A 16,788-nucleotide genomic window follows, 5' to 3' on the forward strand; every position below is an offset into this window, starting at 1 on the left:
CGCAGCTCACTGGGCGGCCGCTCGGCTTGGGGGCAGCCGCAGACATCGTCAAGTACAAGCGCGCACTCTCCGACTTGGCGCAGGCGGCTATTCGAGGGAGCGTGCGGGAACGCCGGACGCGCCGCGGACGCTCTCGCTCGCGTTCGCCAGCACGCTGGCGCAGTCGCTCTTGTTCTCGTTCGCTAGCCCGCTGGCGTGGCCGCTCGCCGCCGCGAGCGCTTTTTCGTACTCGTGGACAACGTCCGGAACGTCGCGAAGAAGACTGGCGCGGGGCTCCCACGTATCGTCTTCAGCAGGAAACCCAAGCCAGCGGACTCGGTACTTACGCGCAGCCGGCACTGCTTGGCTTGCCGGACCACGACCACGGGGCGGCCTCGTGCAGCAGGGGAATCTTCCTGTGCCACAAGCCACTCGATAATCCAGCGAATCTCGCCCGCCGAGTCAACAATCGGTGGTTGACCTTCACGGCGGTACGGCGCCTGATGGAGCGGGCACGGAAGACATCGTGGCTGCTGTGAATTGGTCTTGGGACGCTCAGGCGGAAGCTGAGCGAGCGGACGCGCGCGCATGGCGTGCGGAGCAAGTGGCGACGCAGCTTCGGCAGTCGAACCAGGAGTTGTTGACGTCTATGGAGCGGTGCAGCCTGGATCTCCCGCGGGAGCGGGCGCCTGGCTCGGACGGATCGATGGCGCGCGAGACAAGTTGGGCGGAGTGACCGATGCATGCTCCACCGGGGGCTCCTGGTGGTCAGAGCTCGGTACCTCAGCAGGGTGGTAACGGTCGAGGCGCCCGACGTAAAACGTCGGGTGAAGACGCAGCGAGGTCGGGATGTCCAGCGTGTACGCATCGCCGAAGGCCTTCAAGATCTTGAAGGGGCCAATGACCGTGGAGAGAGCTTGTTGGCGCCGAGGTTGGTCACGGCGGAGGAGCGGATGCCTTCGGTAGATAGTAACACACGGTCACCCATGCGAAATGAATTTTTATTTTGCGCCCACGCTTGTCTGCATTTTCCTTCTGCTTGTCCACTGCAGCTTGCAGTGCGTCCCGCACGAAACGTGTGCTTACCTGACGCTGCTGCACAAACTAGGAGACTGCGGAGTGGTCTGCGGGCACGCCGAGGACTTCGGTGCGTAGTTAGCGGGAATAGCCGGTTGCTGCTTTGTAGCTGGAGCGCCAGCGGGGTCAATCAGAGTGCGCTCCGTCCAGTCTGCGAGCGGCGTCACCGCACTGCGCAGTGCAGCCAGGGCCTTCTTCACTTGGGATCGTGTCACTGCATTCGCGCTTGATTCGGTCACTGACAAGCGTGGCTGCGCCGGTGATTCGACCGGCGACGACTCTACCGGCGTCTTGGTCGGCGGTGAGTCTTCAGCGGCAGTTCCTCCCCCACCAAGCGTAGAGGCAGGAGCCGCCGCGGGTTGGCTTATAGCAAGCATGGCGGGTACACGCGGGTGGCGCGCGGAGTTCACGAAGAATGGAGTCATGCCCGTCGACGAGTGCTCGGCGTTGTTCAGAGCGAACTCGGTCAGGGGCAGGAATGCGCTCCAGCACGGGAACGACGTAGCGTAGCTGCGGAGCACGACTTCGACGACGCGGTTGACGCGTTCGGTTTGTCCATCCGTCTCCGGGTGAGCCGCGGTGGACATGGCCAGCCTCGTTCCAAGCAACTTGAACAGCTCCGTCCAAAACGCGGACGTGAACCTCGGATCCCGATCCGAGACGATGGAGTCGGGCAGACCATGAAGGCGGAATACGGCGTCGACGAAGTGGGCTGCGGACTCTCCCGCAGTAACCGTGGCAGCCACGTGAACGAGATGCATCATTTTGCTGAACCTGTCGACGAAAACGAGGTCTCTCGCGCGCTCGTTCAAGTCGGGTGGAAGACCGAGGACGAAGTCCATCGAGACCCAGGCTTCCGTCGGGACCGGAAGGGGACGCAGTGGAGCCTGCGACGACAGCGATGGCTTTACTCGTTGGCAGATCTCGCAAGTGCGCACTCACTTGCGCACCCCCGTGTACAAGTGGGACCAGAAGAAGTCTCGCGCCACCGCCGCGAAGGTCTTTTCGCGTCCCAAGTGACCCCCGATCGGAGCGTCGTGAAACTCATGGATGATCCGGGCGCCAAGGTCTTCGTCATTCGGCACCACCACTCTCGGGGCATCGAACCGGTCGATGGTGTACGTCAGCAGGGAGCCATCAAGCCGATATCGCTCGACTTGGCTGCGGGTCAAGCGCGACAGAGCCTTCAATGTCGTCTCGCTTGGAGAGCGGAGGTGGGCCAAGATGCTGGTGTACTGCGCGTCATGCTCGTACGCTGCGGCGATCTCGTCCCGAAGCGGCATCTTGGGGGGCGACGCTCGTCAGGTTCAACCCCGACGTCACACACGTCGCACGCGCATCTTCATCATCTTCGTCAGCTGCCTGGCGCTTGAGGCCTTCACGTGGGTCGTATTCTGGACACCGAGACAGCGCGTCGGCGAGGATATTGTTCTTGTCAGGCTTGTAGTGCACCACGAAGTTGTACTCGGAGGAGAAAGACAGCCAGCGGGCCATGCGCTGGGACAGATGCGGGGATTTCGTCCCAGTCCGCAGCGATGCGTGGCCGGTGTAGACCGCAAACGTCTGCTCTCCAAGCAGGTAGACCCTGAACTTGACCAATGCGTAGCGCATGGCGAGGAGCTCCTTGTCGTGCACTGGGTAGTTCCTTTCCGCCGGCTTAAGCCGGCGGGACTGGTAGCTGATCACCCGCTTACGACCCTCGTCGTCGAACTACACCGGATGGCAAAGCCGCTCGCGTCGCAGATGACGTGGAACGGCTTCGAATCGTCCGCGAGCATCAAAACAGGGGCGGATGACAGACTCCTCTTCACCGAGCCAAATGCGGCTTGGTGCTCTTCGCGCCACGACCACGTGGTGTCCCACTTCAGCAGCGACGACAGTGGCTGGATTAACTTCGCGTAGTCCTTGGTGTACTTGTGCAAGTAGTTCGCCATGCCCTGCCACTGACGAAGCTCAGTGGGACTCGTGGGGGTCGGCCAAGAGCAGATTGACTCACCCTTCTCAGGGTCGGCGCGGACTCCGTCCTTGCTCGCGTAGCAGCCCAACACCGAGTTCTCCGGAGCACAGAACACGCACTTCTTCAAGTTGGCGTAGCGCTTGTTCTCCCTCATCACCTGGAAGACTTGCTGCAGGTGCTTCACGTGGACTTCGACAGCGCTGAGGTCACTTTCGGCGCGACTGTGCACGAAGATATCATCGAAGTAGCTCGGTGCGAAGTCACGGAGCGGGCGCAGCACATGGGAGACCATGCGGTTTAACGTGGCCGGCGCGTTCTTCAGACCTTGGGGCATCACCAGCCACTCCCAGAGCGTGCCGCTCGGAGTGCTTATCGCTGTGAGAGGTATGTCACACTCTCGCATGAGTATCTGGTAGAACCCATCGGTCAGATCGATGGCGCTGTAGATCACGCTTCCCGCCATAGACTCCAGCACCATGTCCTTGCGCGGGATTGGCGCCTGCGCAGGTATGGTGGCATCGTTCAACTTGTTGAACGCGTGAACATTGCGCCACCCGCCCGTGGCCTTCTTGACGCAAAAGGTCGGGCTGGAGTGTGGCGAGATGCTTTCGCGCACGTGACCTGCCCGGCGGCGGCTCTCGAAGAAGTCGTCGATGGCGTTCACCTGGTCACGTGGAAGTGGCCACGCGGTACTTCGTCCCAGGCGCGAGGTCGATCTCGTGGCGCACGCCTCGGTCCGCCGGGAGCTCAGCGGGGATGTTGTCGGGGAAGATGTCCGCGTACTCGCGGGCAGTTTCGTACACGGGGTTACCGGACTCACGCAGAGCTTCCCAGGACTGCGCCGCGAAGCGCTCCTCGCGCGCTGACTTGGGCTCGGCGTTCTTGGGCCTCCACGGCGTATCCTCAACCTCGACCGTGTTCAGCGTATCCACCGGGACCGCCTCGGTGGTCAGACACACTTGCTCGATCTCACCTGCATTCAGGTCTCGCAGGAAGTTCTTCCAGGAGAGTCCTGGGAGAAGCGGGATTATGTTGGCATCGCGAGGCGGGCTCGCGACTTCGATGACGCGCGATCGGCGTGGAGCGCCCTCCACGTACTCGAGAGCGCACACCGACTACTTCGGTGGGTTCTCAGTCGCTGACGGTTCTCGACGGGGCTTCAGGCGGCGTCGCTTGGACTTCTTCTTTCGCTTCGAGCGGGTGCTCGAAGAAGACGCATCGCTCTCGCTCGACGATGATTCACCCTCCTCTAGGTGTCAGAGGCCACGCTTGATCACACCGGCGGTACGCGGCTGCACCACGCTCTCAGCCGCAACATCGTTGTGCGGGAGCGACTCATGCTCGACCGCCTGCTCAACTTGTGACGGGAACCCACGCTCTACCGCCGTCTCATTGTGCGACGGGAGCCCACGCTCGACCCTCAACATCTTGCTTGACGGGAATCTATGCTCGACCGTCGACTCGCTGCGCGACGGGAACCCATGCGCGACCGTCGACTTGTTCTCATTGTGTGGGAGCACACCTCACTCGACCACGTGTCCGTCATCGCGACCACGTGATGTCATCCGGACATCCTTATCATTCAACAGCACGGCGCAGGCCATGCAGAGAGGACCATCGCCCGCCCTGTGCACAACATGCGTCGTGGCTGTCTTGTCCACGACAGTAACGTGAGGCCAGTCTCTTGGAGCCACCAAGAGGTGCGTGAACACTTCACGTACGTCGAAGCCGCGTCAACGCTTGATCCACCGAGCCAGCCAGTCAATCTCTGGCTGATACCATGCAAGCCACGGGATACCCAGAATGCAGTCGAATGTGTAATTCATCTCAATCACCAGGAAGGCATCGTTGCTGCGGAAGCCGTCGAACGTGTACGGCAGCGACACCTCGCATCGGGCGACGCGATGGGCCTTGCCATCCGCAAGCTTCACCACCACCTCGCCCGGACCCTTCCGGATGCGAACGCTCGCAGGGAGCACCGACAAACACGACGCGCGGAAGAAGTTGTTCGTCGCTCCTGAGTCAAGGAGTGCGCGCAGTGGACATCGGGCGCCGGCGACATGGAGGCTGACGATGATCAGCCTCGAGTCGCCACTCGTAGTGGTGACATTAAAACGTGCATAGAGCACGGGAGGGCTAGAAGGCCCGGTTGCCACCGGAGGACCCGGACTTTCATTCCAACCAGTAGGGCTCCCCGCACCTACTGGCCACGGCCGTTTTTTTGTTGAGTGGCCGGGCTAGCGTCGACATCGACATGCGCGAGAACCGGAGCTGGCGCGCAGCGTCGTATCCGTCTGTATCGAAAGCGGGTCTGAAGGCGCCATCCCTGGGCCCATCGAGGCGACTGGCGGCTCGTTCGCTACGGGTGAGGGCGCGTCGGATTCGTGAAGCGAGTCTAACGACACTTGGCATCGCGCGCAGCCTCCAGCTTTGCGGCAAGCTCGTCCGTGCGCGCCTCCGCCATACCCAACTTCTAAGTGGGTACCGTCAGCTGCTGCTGCTTCCACTCCACGGATCCGAAGTTCGCCACCCACTGCTTGCGCGCCTCGAGCAGCACCAGGTCGAGCTTGGACTGCATGAGTGCATTGTTTTCACCATCTCCGCTCGACTGGAGCTGCAGAGTCTCCCTCTAGCTGGCTGACCGCGCATGTTGCGCCAGCCGGTACTCACAGAAGCGGATGAATGGTGCTCGTCGGCTGTGCGCGAGAACAGCCCATCCTGCGAGGACGTGCACACCTGCGACAGCTCCAAGACATTCGGTGCACCATGCTAATCTTCTCTCTCAAGCGCCTCACCCGTGCTCCTCGCCGTGGAACGCTAGGATACGCGGAGAAATGGATCACTTACGGCCTCGGCCCCTTCCTGTTCTCCAATCGTGACTCGATAGCGTGTTTTGTGGGATTCTTAGCGCGCTTCGAACGCCGGGGCGGAACCGGATCACCTACAATGCTCCGAGGAAGTGGAGATGGAGCTGATATGTTCGCGCTGGCGTTGCCGGAATCCGTGGGATGGACAGAATCGCTGGCAGTCGCTGCAGTGCAGGCAGGAACGGAACCAGTGGTGGCGTTGCCCTCGTCGTATTTCAGAATGAGTGTGGACGTGGTAAAAGCCACTGGACTGGCGGGTTCATGTTGCGTCTCTGGTACCGATAGGGCAACATCGGCCGCCTCCATGGCAGGCCACCTGCGTTAGTATGCCGAGTGTCGACGTCCGAACCCAGAAACCAGTCTTGATTACCATCAGCTGGTGATGGGGTTCGGCTCGGATCCACCAAAGATTCATCCGAGGAAAAAGCGAAGGGGTCATCGTCATCTCTATGCGAAGGGCGTACAAATTGTCGACTATCTGCACTGACCCCGGTACAGTGCACGCCACCGTGAATTAGGCTACCACAACATGCAAACAGACGACATGATTTCTACTGTAGGCACACGTACACGCTTTACTGCGTGTGTCCACCACCCATCCGCCTGGGGGTATGCCTCATGTCTGCATCCTCAGCGCGCTGACCGATTTGATAGAGTTCATCACGTCCTTCTTTTCGGCTCGTGTATGGCGGAGTGGGCGTTGTTGCACCCGGTACAGATCGGCCTACAACTCCCCCACCTGAGAGATGCGGTGCACCGATATATACTCTCGTCTGTACATAAATTGATACAGATACATCAATCGATCGGAAGTGTGCTGAAATGCGTATCTTGGTACAAAAAGGCCAGTCACACACGTTTCAAATGTAAATCAATTCACTGGCAATAGCTCATCCTTCCGGTCACTGCATTTTCACCTTTTTGTGATATTGCCCTAGCAGATTGTTAGTAGCTGCATATACACGGTGTGTGTGTGTGTGTGTGTGTGTGTAAAAGGCCTACCAGCGTGAAAACCGTTTGGAATTCACCCACATTTTAGTGATATGATCTGTAAGCTTAGGCTCCGCAGATCTACAAGCAAAACCACGCCATAGAGTAAGAGCTCGTGCCTTGACAATAGGAAAATCTAGCTCTGTAGCATAGTGCATGCCATACATGTAATGGACCCCATTTACATAAGTAGGTAGATTGACAGTACATAAAGTAGTTAAGATAGTACACGGGTAGCGTGTACTGACGGTCATCGTGATTGGCTGAAGTGGAGGACCATTTCAGCCAATCAGGCGTTGACATGCATTTGAGTGGCTCAGATGAGACCAGGAGTAGCCGCCCTGGTTCTAACATAAAACAGAGTTGATTTTACCCAAGACTAACTGCTTGGTCCCACTAAATCCGAGTCTAAACTAAGCTTCCTCACCGCTACGTGTACGCTAGTAACGGAAACTCACCTGGCCCGTTATACCTGGTAGCACTTTGTAGTCCTTCCAACGACCAAGACCAAGATGAGACAAGTCCTGACGTCCGGTCCTTCAGGGGCAATCCTGGAGCACGGTGCCTTTCCCCATATCATGCGCGTTGAGTGGGAAGCTCTCCATCGCCTCGCGGCGGTGTGCGGAGAGGCTGTTGTCACTTCGCTGATGAGCTCAGCGATGCTGGAACAACAGCGCCAAGCTGCCCAATAATTCATGGAACGCGAGCTCGCCGACGCGAATCGGCGGGTCACAACTCCCTCGCGCTCCTCCAGGAACGACGTCGTCAAACTGGAGACGTCCACCTACTCTGGCGTGGGCGACGATCGGCTTCCACTGAACCGCTGGTTCAGTGAGATCGACATCGCTATCGCCTCGCGCATTATCGAAGTGTCGGCGGCCAAGGTCAACTTCCTACTCTCCCGGTTGTCTGGGAAGGCCGAGGAGTGGGCCCTCGGCAAGCTCGTCGTCGACCAGAACGCGTTCCCTACTCTGGAGTCGCTCCAGAGTGATCTCCGGCTCGCGTTCGAGCCGCCCCAAGACGAGTCGCGCGTTCGCGCAGAATTCTTCGCTCTCAAGCAAGGCAAGATGTCCATGCGGACTACGTCCAGAAGACACGACACCTTGCGTCGTGCATTGTCACCCACCCCATTGACATGGCATCTCAGGTGCATGTCTTTGTGTTTGGGAAGCGCGAAGGGATGACACGGTACTATCTCACGAGAGCCGAACCTTCCTCGCTCGAGGAGGCATTTCCCCTCGCGCTCCGCGAGGACTACGTGGTGGCGGCATCGTATGCGCGTGGTATGCCGGAAGTTTCTCGTGTGTCCGCGCCCGAGCCCATGGAGATCGACGCATTTGAGGCGTCGGGTGATTGACAGCGCTCGGCCTATGGTGGGGGAGGAGGTCGGAGCGCTCGTCCTCTGACCTGCTTCCGCTGCCGGAAGATTGGACATCGCGCAGCAGAGTGCCGCGGAAGAATCGGCGCCGGAGGTGCCGCGGGCACATCGAGAGCCGCAGGCGCAGGAGGCGCAGCAGTCGGAGCCTGCATGCGGGCCAGGAGGTCGAGATGACCCTGAAGCACAGCCTGCTAACGCTGTTGCCCCCCGAGCTCCCGGCCACGCTGCTCATCGCGATCGCGATAGTATCGCACCCAGCCCTCCAGGGCCGCAAGGCAATTCCAGACCTCTAGAGGCACCTCGATCCATTGCGTCCGCTCGGCGAGCTGGTCGAGTTCAGTGGCAGTCCGGCCCAGACGCGCATCAACGTCATGGATGTGATCCCGGAGGTGGCCAGCCTGCTGCCGCGCCTCCAAGAGCTCATCTTGAGTCGCAAAGGCCCCCACAGCGGCCTCCACCGGCTCTGCTCGATGAGCATGGGAATCTACATTACCATGTGGAGCGCCTCCTAGCGAACGGCGGTGCCGGGGTCAAAACCAGTATCTGGTGAAATGGCGAGGGTACCCTCACTCCGAGAACTAATGGGAGTTTGAGGTGCCCCTCCGCCAAGACTGACCAGACGTCGTGGACGCTTTTGACTAGCTTGATCACCAGTGCCCCGAGGGCTCAAGGCCGGCACGCCGGCCGTCCCGCGCTTCCCGGCAATAAGCTGGGAAGCGGCTGGGTCAGCCACATTGCTCCGAGGCTGACCCTGAGCCACAGCGTTCACTCCCTCGCGGGAAGGAGCGGCTGGAATGCTCGAAGAAGCGAAGCGCGCAGCGCTAAACTGGGTCTGCGGCTGGGCGAGTGTCGAGAGGCTGCGCTTGGCTCGGACCTTCGCGAAATCGAAGCGGAGCTTGCGTTCAATGCGAACATCCACTTCACTGAAGCTGGCTCGGAGAGCGTCCATGGAGCTGAGCTTTCGGCTGGGCTCGGCCCAGGACTCAAACCGAGCCTCGTACTCAATCGAGTCCTCCCCCGGGCTGAGTACCACCGGGTACGGCCGCATGGCGTGCAATGACTTCTGCTGGGCTTGCAGCCGCAGCCTCTCGCGATACTCCACGACAGTCATAGACTGTGGAGTGATGAGTCGCTCTCGCAGAGACGTACGCAGTGCAAGCTCCTCCGGAGTACGGGCCGCGGGCCCAATGGCTTGCAGCGCAAGAGACGGTTGGAACGCCTGGCGGCGCGCCTCCGCGGTGTCGCGAGGCCGGAAGCCGTAGTCGGCGGTGCTGGGGTTCAGCGGAGGCCGGAGCTCAGGGCGCTGGGAGCGCATGGGGGCCATCTACGCCGCGACCTGCTCGGACTGAGCTTCGCCCAAACGATTGGAAATGACGGGGCCCAGGAGCACGTCCTCACCACGAGGCGGCAAATATCGTGGCTCAGTGAGCGCGCGCAGCTCGTTGAGACCGGAGAAGCGTTCAGGGTAACGGGTTTGGAGTTCGCAGCGGTGGTCGCGGCTCCTCTCTCGACGGCGCAGCGCGCTCTACAGCTGGGTGCCTCGGCGAGCGCACAGGAGACGTGCGCGCTGGGCGTTCTTGATCACGACGGCTCGGAGAGCCAACTGTGGCCGGAGAGCCTTCTTCACGGCGTGTCGACGGCGTGGGCGAAGCATCGAGGCGGCTCAGGGAGCGTCGCGTGGATGGGGACGCATCTCCTCGGTTCGGAGAACCCAGTATGGACTCGTCCACCTCACCCTCTTCACCAACGAGTTCCCTAGAATCCATGATCTGGCGGGTTGGTGCTCGAGGAGAGCTGGGGCTTGCGCGCTTCAAGCTGCGCTTCAGATGTTGCGCCGCGTATTACTCGGAGTGTGTGCGCGGGCGCTGGCGTTCGCGGAGGTGCGGAGGTGCGGAGGCACGCAGTGCAGCAGCACGAGAGGAGCGAGGCTCCGAGGCGGATCTCGCGAGAGGCTGTCTGCGGTCGAAAGACCAAAAGGCTTTATGACTTGAAGTCATGTGAGGGCGTGTTGCACCGAGAAGTTCTCAGAGAAGTCCACGCAATGTGGATTGACTCGTTCGAGAAGGGGGCTTGACGGAACAAGACCCGGAGGTTGACCGTTAAGCGTGAACACCCGTGTCCACGGTTTGGTGGGGGAGGGTGTAACGGAGTTACCCGAAGGGTTACGAAGTGGATTCACACTGTATGACCTAAATCAGTAGGAGAATCAGTACATGGCTTCAGAGCCACTGATTATGCATATGACTAGGGTTCACTATGGTAGATAGTGAACCGGATACATTTACACCGTTGGCGGCTTGACCGCGCTAAAGAGCAATACACTCAGTTTAAGATTTACACAGTTTAGAGTTAAGGGTTGACTCTTGGAGTCCGTAAGGACTCGTACGTTCTGGCATTAGAACGAGCTATCTCAAGCTGAGACTCTGTGAGTCTGTTACGTCTTTCTCTGGCGCTAAAGCTACGGCAGCCCCGCTGCAACCCGAATGACAGCCTCGTGACGCCCAATGTAAGTGTAGCTTCATACTGTACTGGTACGGTATCTTTAAACAAGTTCGCAGTATCATCCTACACTTTACACTATAGTATGTTAAGATGTTATCGAGCTCGTACAATGAAGATATTCAGATCGGGCCAACTAGCTGTGCGATTGCTATCACTGCTGAACATTCTTATCAGATCATTCGACTATTTATTGAATAGAAATTACGTCTGTCACTTCTGGCAGAATTCTGCCATAACTCGAGTAGCAGCTTGGCCAACTCGCGATGGCCCTCGATCAAGTCGGCCTCTAACTTGTCCTGATGGTCCACCAGAGCGCTGATCTCACATTTCTTGCGCTTATTCGCGTCCTTCTGGCTCTTCTTTCCATCCTCAGTCGTACACGAGAGCTGGTCCAGCTCGATACGCATGGCGTCAGCACGCGTTGAGAACTCGAGGAAGCTTTGTGTCGTCCTGCGATTCACCGCGCCCCGCAAGCTCCACGTGCACCTCGCGCGTGAACTTCTGCTGCAAGTTGTCCTCGGTCGCAGGCTGCGCGGCCAAGATGCGGCGTAGACGAAGATCATCAGATTAGCGAACGCTCAAGGCGCGGGTGGCGGCGTGTCGATCAATTATGGGTCGCCCGCGGCGACTGTGGGTGGATTGGTGTTGCTGAGGGAACTTCGTCTTGACGACGGCTGACACTGCATGTTTAGGTAGGTTTTCACCATTAAGCAACACCAGGCCCCCGACCTCATAACTTTCAACATTGTCTCTGCCCCTGGCATCTGCAGGTTCCTTTTGCTTGTCTTGGCTCTCAGCCATTGCGTCACGCACATGTCGTAAGACACTCAGACGCATCGACAAGAAAGCGTCAACCTGTTCACAAACAGTAGCCGGGCTGACATCGGCTAGCCAATCAGCTAAATCGGCTTTTCCTCCCCCATCAAGCCCGAGGCCACCACGTGGCGGCGTCAGCGGGACGCGGGGATGATACAAGCTGTTCACGTAGAACGGCGTGTAGCCTGTCGAGGCGTGCACGGCGTTGTTCAACGCAAACTCAACGAGTGGCAGCATGGCGCTCCAGCGCTTCAACGTCTCGGCGCAAATGCTGCGGAGCACGTCCTCGACGACGCGATTCACGCGCTCGGTCTGACCAACGGTTTACGGATGGTCTGCCGCGGACGTCTAGCTTGATGCCAAGCACCGCAAAGGCCGCGCTCCAGAAATTGCTCGTAAAGCGGGGGTCTCGGTCCGAGACAATCGGCTCAGGGAGTTCGTGTTGTCGAAAAACTTGGTCCAAGAACAGCGTTGCTGTACCTTTACCATCGATGGTATCCGCCACAGCCGCAATGTGAGCCATCTTGCTCAAACGGTCAACGAAGACCACGACTCCTGTGTTGCACACCACGTCCGTAGGCAGGACAAACACAAAGTCCATACTCATGGATTGCCAGCAGCCCGAAGGGACAGGCAAACTCGCCAACGGCGCCGCAGCATGAGGTGAGGACTTCACGCGCTGGCACGTCTCGCACGTGCGCACCTAAGTGCTCGTCCACTTGGACATCTTCGGCCACCAGTAGTGGGTGCTCACCGAGCTGTAGGTCTTCTCACGGCCAAGATGGCCAGCCAGCGGCGTATCGTGTGCCTCATAGAGGATGCGGTACTTCAGATCCTCATCTTGAGGGATGACCACGCGGGGCGTATCCTCGGGGTCGGTGTTGTAGAACAACAGGCCTCCATCGAGGGACTAGCGGTGTAGCCGCGCGCGCAGCCGCGCTGACAATTCCATGTCCGAGTCTTGAAATTCCTTGCTCCCTAGAGCCTTCAGCAACACGACACAAGTGTCGTCCTTGGCATCAGCCGTTCGGATCAGATCTGGTAATGACGAAGTCACGGTCGTTAGATGAGCAGCTCATAATCTGGCCTGCGCGAAAGCGCGTCCGCAAGGACATTCTGCCTGCCAGGCTTGTACTTCACCTCGAAGTTATACTCCGCGAAGAAGGACAGCCAGTGGTCCATCCTTTGCGAGAGATGAAGCGACTGGGTCGCAGTGCGTAACGACGCATGATCCGTGTAAATCACGAACGGCTGAGAGCCCAACAGGTGCACCCTGAACTTAACGAGCGCATACTTCATCGCAAGTAGCTCCTTGTCGTGGACAGGATAGTTCTTCTCCGCAGCCTTCAGCTCGAGCGCCACCACGCGCTCGCGCCCCTCGGCGTCTGCTTGCAGCAGGGCACAGCCGATAACAAAGTCCGAGGCGTCACAGACGACACTAAACGGACGAGCGGGGTCTGGAAGAGCCAGAACAGGCGCATGAAAGAGACTGTCCTGAATAGCCACAAACGCATCTTAATGCTCGGTGTCCCGACACCACTCCGCATTCTTCTTCAGGAGATTGGAGAGTGGCCGAGCCATCTCAGCGTAATTTTCGCTGTACTTGTGCAAGTAATTGGCCAAGCCAAACCACTTGCGAAGATCCTTCTGGTTCTTGGGAACCGGCCAGGCAACAATGGCCTTGACCTTGACTGGGTCGGCCCTCAGACCACGCTTCCCGATGAACCCCACCCTAAGAAGGGGATCTCTTCCGCTCCGAAGATGCATTTGTCAATGTTGGCTTACAACTTGTTTTGACGCATGCATTCGAGCACAGTACGCAGGTGCTCGGCATGGTTCTCCATATCAGTCTTTCCGTACTCCGCACGACTGTGGACAAAGATGTCGTCGAAGTACGTTTGCGCGTACGCCCGATGGGGCCTGAAGAGCTGCGTCACAAGACGATTAAACGTCGCTGGCGCGTTCAAAAGCCCTTGGGGCATTACCAACCACTCCCAGAGCATGCCGCTCGGAGTACTCACCGCAGTGAGAGGAATGTCGCTCGTCCTCATGAGCAATTGGTAATATCCATCGACCAAGTCGAGCGCACTGTACATCGTACATCCTGTCATGTTGTTCTGAAGAACATCCTTCCGAGGAATCGGCGTCTTCGCCGGAATGGTAGCGGCATTCAGCTTGTTGAAAGCATGCACGATGCGCCACTTGCAATTCCGCTTTCTGACACAGAACGTCGGCGTAGAGTGTGGGGACTTACTATCACGCACCATGCCCACCTCGTGCATTGCACGAAAGAACGCGTCAATGACGTCACACTGCTCCTTCGGCAAGGGCCACTGCCTCGTCACGCAGTACTTCGTTCCCGGAACGAGATCGATTTCGTGTTGAACACCTCGATCCGGAAGCAGCCCCGAGGGCGGCTCCTTCGAGACCACGTCCTGCTAATCCTTTACCACTTGATACAAGGGATCCGACGGGCCCTTCAGGATCGCCGATCCGCTCCGCGCATTCAGCGCCTTCTTGGTGTCTTCCAGGACAGCTTCATCCAGAAGCGAGGACGAGTTCAACTCTTCTTCGGGTCGTATGACCACTACCTCAGCCAAGTCTCCAGCCTTCCAGGCTTCGCCAAACTCGGCCAAGGACATCTCGTCCAGCTCCAGGAGAGCGGACAGTGAGGGCAAGTCGTCGAGGTTGATGCCTCCGTCGACGTCGTCCGTCACTCCATTCACGAGTGGATAGAGCTGCTCGCTCTCGCGTGGAGCCTTACGCCCTTCTCGACTTGTGAGATCGCAGACGCCTTGCATCTCGCAGCCAGCGCTTTGCGGCGTTGTCTCCTCTTCATGGACATCGTCCGCCTTGAAGAGCTCCGTGATTTCGTGTGCGTCTTGACGCCAGGTGGTGCCAGTGTCTTTACCGACACTCAGCGAAGAGCTGCACGATCCGCAGCCTCCACTCAGTGGATTAAGTGCCAGCCACGATCTTCATCCGGGCAAAGCCCCTTGTTCTTCGGCGTCGTGCCGACCGCGCCGTCGCTGGCACGCAGCAGGACGCCGCCCTCAGACGCACGCTTGCTCAGCGGAATTAGTGCCGCTCCACATCCTTCAACAGCCGGGCCGCGCCCATGGCTCCTCGGCTTCATGCCGATTTTGTCTTCACTTGAATACAGCAGGGCGTCGCCCTCAGACGCACACCCGCTCAGCGGAATTCGTGCCGCTCCACCTGCCGCCCGCGAGCCACGCTCGGAAAGCTCGTTCTCGACATACTCAGTGTCCACCAACTCGGAAACTCCGATGTCCAGCACATTGACCGACTCGGTCCAGTGCTCGCGCCAGAAGCGCTTCTGCTTCCTAGCAGAGGTGGGTTCATGACTCGCAAATGCTCCGCCAGGAGAGAAGTGCGTAGCACCAAGGGTCTTCAACCTCCAATCGATCCAAGGCTCGTGGCGTTCCAGCCCCGCCATACCAAGGATGAGATCATATCTCGAATCGAGGTCTAAGATCAGACAGCGTTCCACGCTATCTAAATCCAAAACCTTCACGCCCAGGTCCACAGGGACCTTAGGCATCGTGACACGAGACGAACAGTGACGATGTCACTCCCGCGCGCTACCAGCGCCTCAGCATAAAGCTGACTTCCGTTCATCGTAGAATGCCGGGCGTAGTTACCCGACGCTCCCGAATCGATCAAAATCGTCCATGGCTTCGGGACGCCCTTCACCCAAGCTTGGACAACTAGCAAGCCCGGCTTGCATACACGTTCCGTGTTAGAGAGTACGGCTCTCTTCAGGGCTAAGTCCTGTCGACCTCCACCTCGCCGAGGCTCAATAGAACTTAGTTCTTCCCCCGTAGGTCGCCCCGCGCCTACTGGGACTTCTCGTTTCCCCGAGACAAACCAGAGCCCTGGCCCGAACTCGAAGAGCGGCTTGACGAAGCCTGGCGCTGATGGCGCAGCGGACACCCAGCACGAACGTGACGGGAGTCACCACAGATGAAGCATCTGCGCGCTGCTCAGCAGCACGAAGCTCGGCTTCTTCGTCTTCAGCATAGCTGAGGTCCATGCGTTCCGGACCATTCGACGCGCTAGCGTAAGACGCATTCCACCCAAGTCTCGACGACTTAAAGTTGTGTTCCGCATTCAATGCGACGCTCACAGCCTCTTCAAAAGAGCTCGGGTGGGTTCGGAACACCTCCGTCCTGGCAATGCCAGTGCGAAGGCCCTCCATAAACACCGTAACGGTGACTGCCTCCGGCAACGGGTCAGCAGACATCCCTGCAATGATAGTTCTCAGCTCTTGGACATAGTTCACCAAATCCTTCTTGCTCTGCCGAGTGGCCAGGAAGCGTGAGCGCATGCGATACGCCTCGTTAGGCGGAGCGAACACTCGGAACAATTGCTGTTTCAGCTGGTCCCACGTCGGGAAGGCCACCTCGACCGACGTCCCGGACGTTAGTGCCCACTCTCTCGCTCGCCCACCGAGCTTCGAGATCGCTAGTGCCACACGCTGCGACTCCGTCCGGAGTAGAGCTGAGCTCATAGTCATCTCAACCTCACGGGTCCAAAGCATCAAGCTTTCACCCTCCTTGCCTTCGAAGGTCTTCACGCCCAACATGAGCGGCTTGGGTCTTGTTCCCGCGTCGGACGACGAAGGGGGCGCTTGGGACGCTGCGGCAGTCGCCATCCTCTGCTGGGGGTGCTCTAGAAGAGCATTTTCGTAGCTTGAAAACGCCTCGAGACGCGCGTTCACCGCGTCGGGGCCTTGCTGCGCAAGTTACGTCACGCCCTCCGGGCCCAGCAAGGACATAAGCTTTTTAAGCGCATTCTGCTGGTTCGGGGGCAAGTGAGCGAACTGCTCCATTCTCCACAGAGGGTCAGTCTATAAAGAGTCAGGTGTCGAATTGACTACGAGGGCTACCAAGTGCAGCGGGGCTGCCGTAAATTTAGCGCCAGAGGAAGACGTAACAGACTCAATGAGTCTCAGCTTGAGATAGCTCGTTCTAATGCCAGAACGTACGAGTCCGTACACCTTACGGACTCCAAGAGTCAACCCTTAACTCTGTAAATCTATGAATGTATTTCTCTTTAGCGCGGCCGAGCCGCCAACGGTGTAAATGTATCCGGTTTACTATCTAGCATAGTGAACCCTAGTCATATGCATAATCAGTGGCTCTGAAGCCATGTACTGATTCTCCTACTGATTTAGGTAAGACAGTATGTACCCACTTCGT

General features: G+C 58.7%; 1 protein-coding gene across 1 annotated transcript; it reads right to left on the minus strand.

Moving 5' to 3' along the window:
* Window positions 1–8,238: 8,238 nt before the first annotated feature.
* On the minus strand, window positions 8,239–9,572 carry PHYSODRAFT_250777 (hypothetical protein; the record flags this gene model as incomplete). The annotated part of the gene is made up of 3 exons (XM_009533693.1): window positions 8,239–8,394; window positions 8,503–8,732; window positions 8,900–9,572. The coding sequence occupies 3 exons, from the start codon at window positions 9,570–9,572 to the stop codon at window positions 8,239–8,241; spliced, it is 1,059 nt and encodes a 352-aa protein (XP_009531988.1).
* Window positions 9,573–16,788: the final 7,216 nt, after the last annotated feature.

This window comes from Phytophthora sojae (assembly GCF_000149755.1).
Source record: "Phytophthora sojae unplaced genomic scaffold PHYSOscaffold_7, whole genome shotgun sequence".
NCBI classification, from domain to species: Eukaryota; Oomycota; class Peronosporomycetes; order Peronosporales; family Peronosporaceae; genus Phytophthora; species Phytophthora sojae.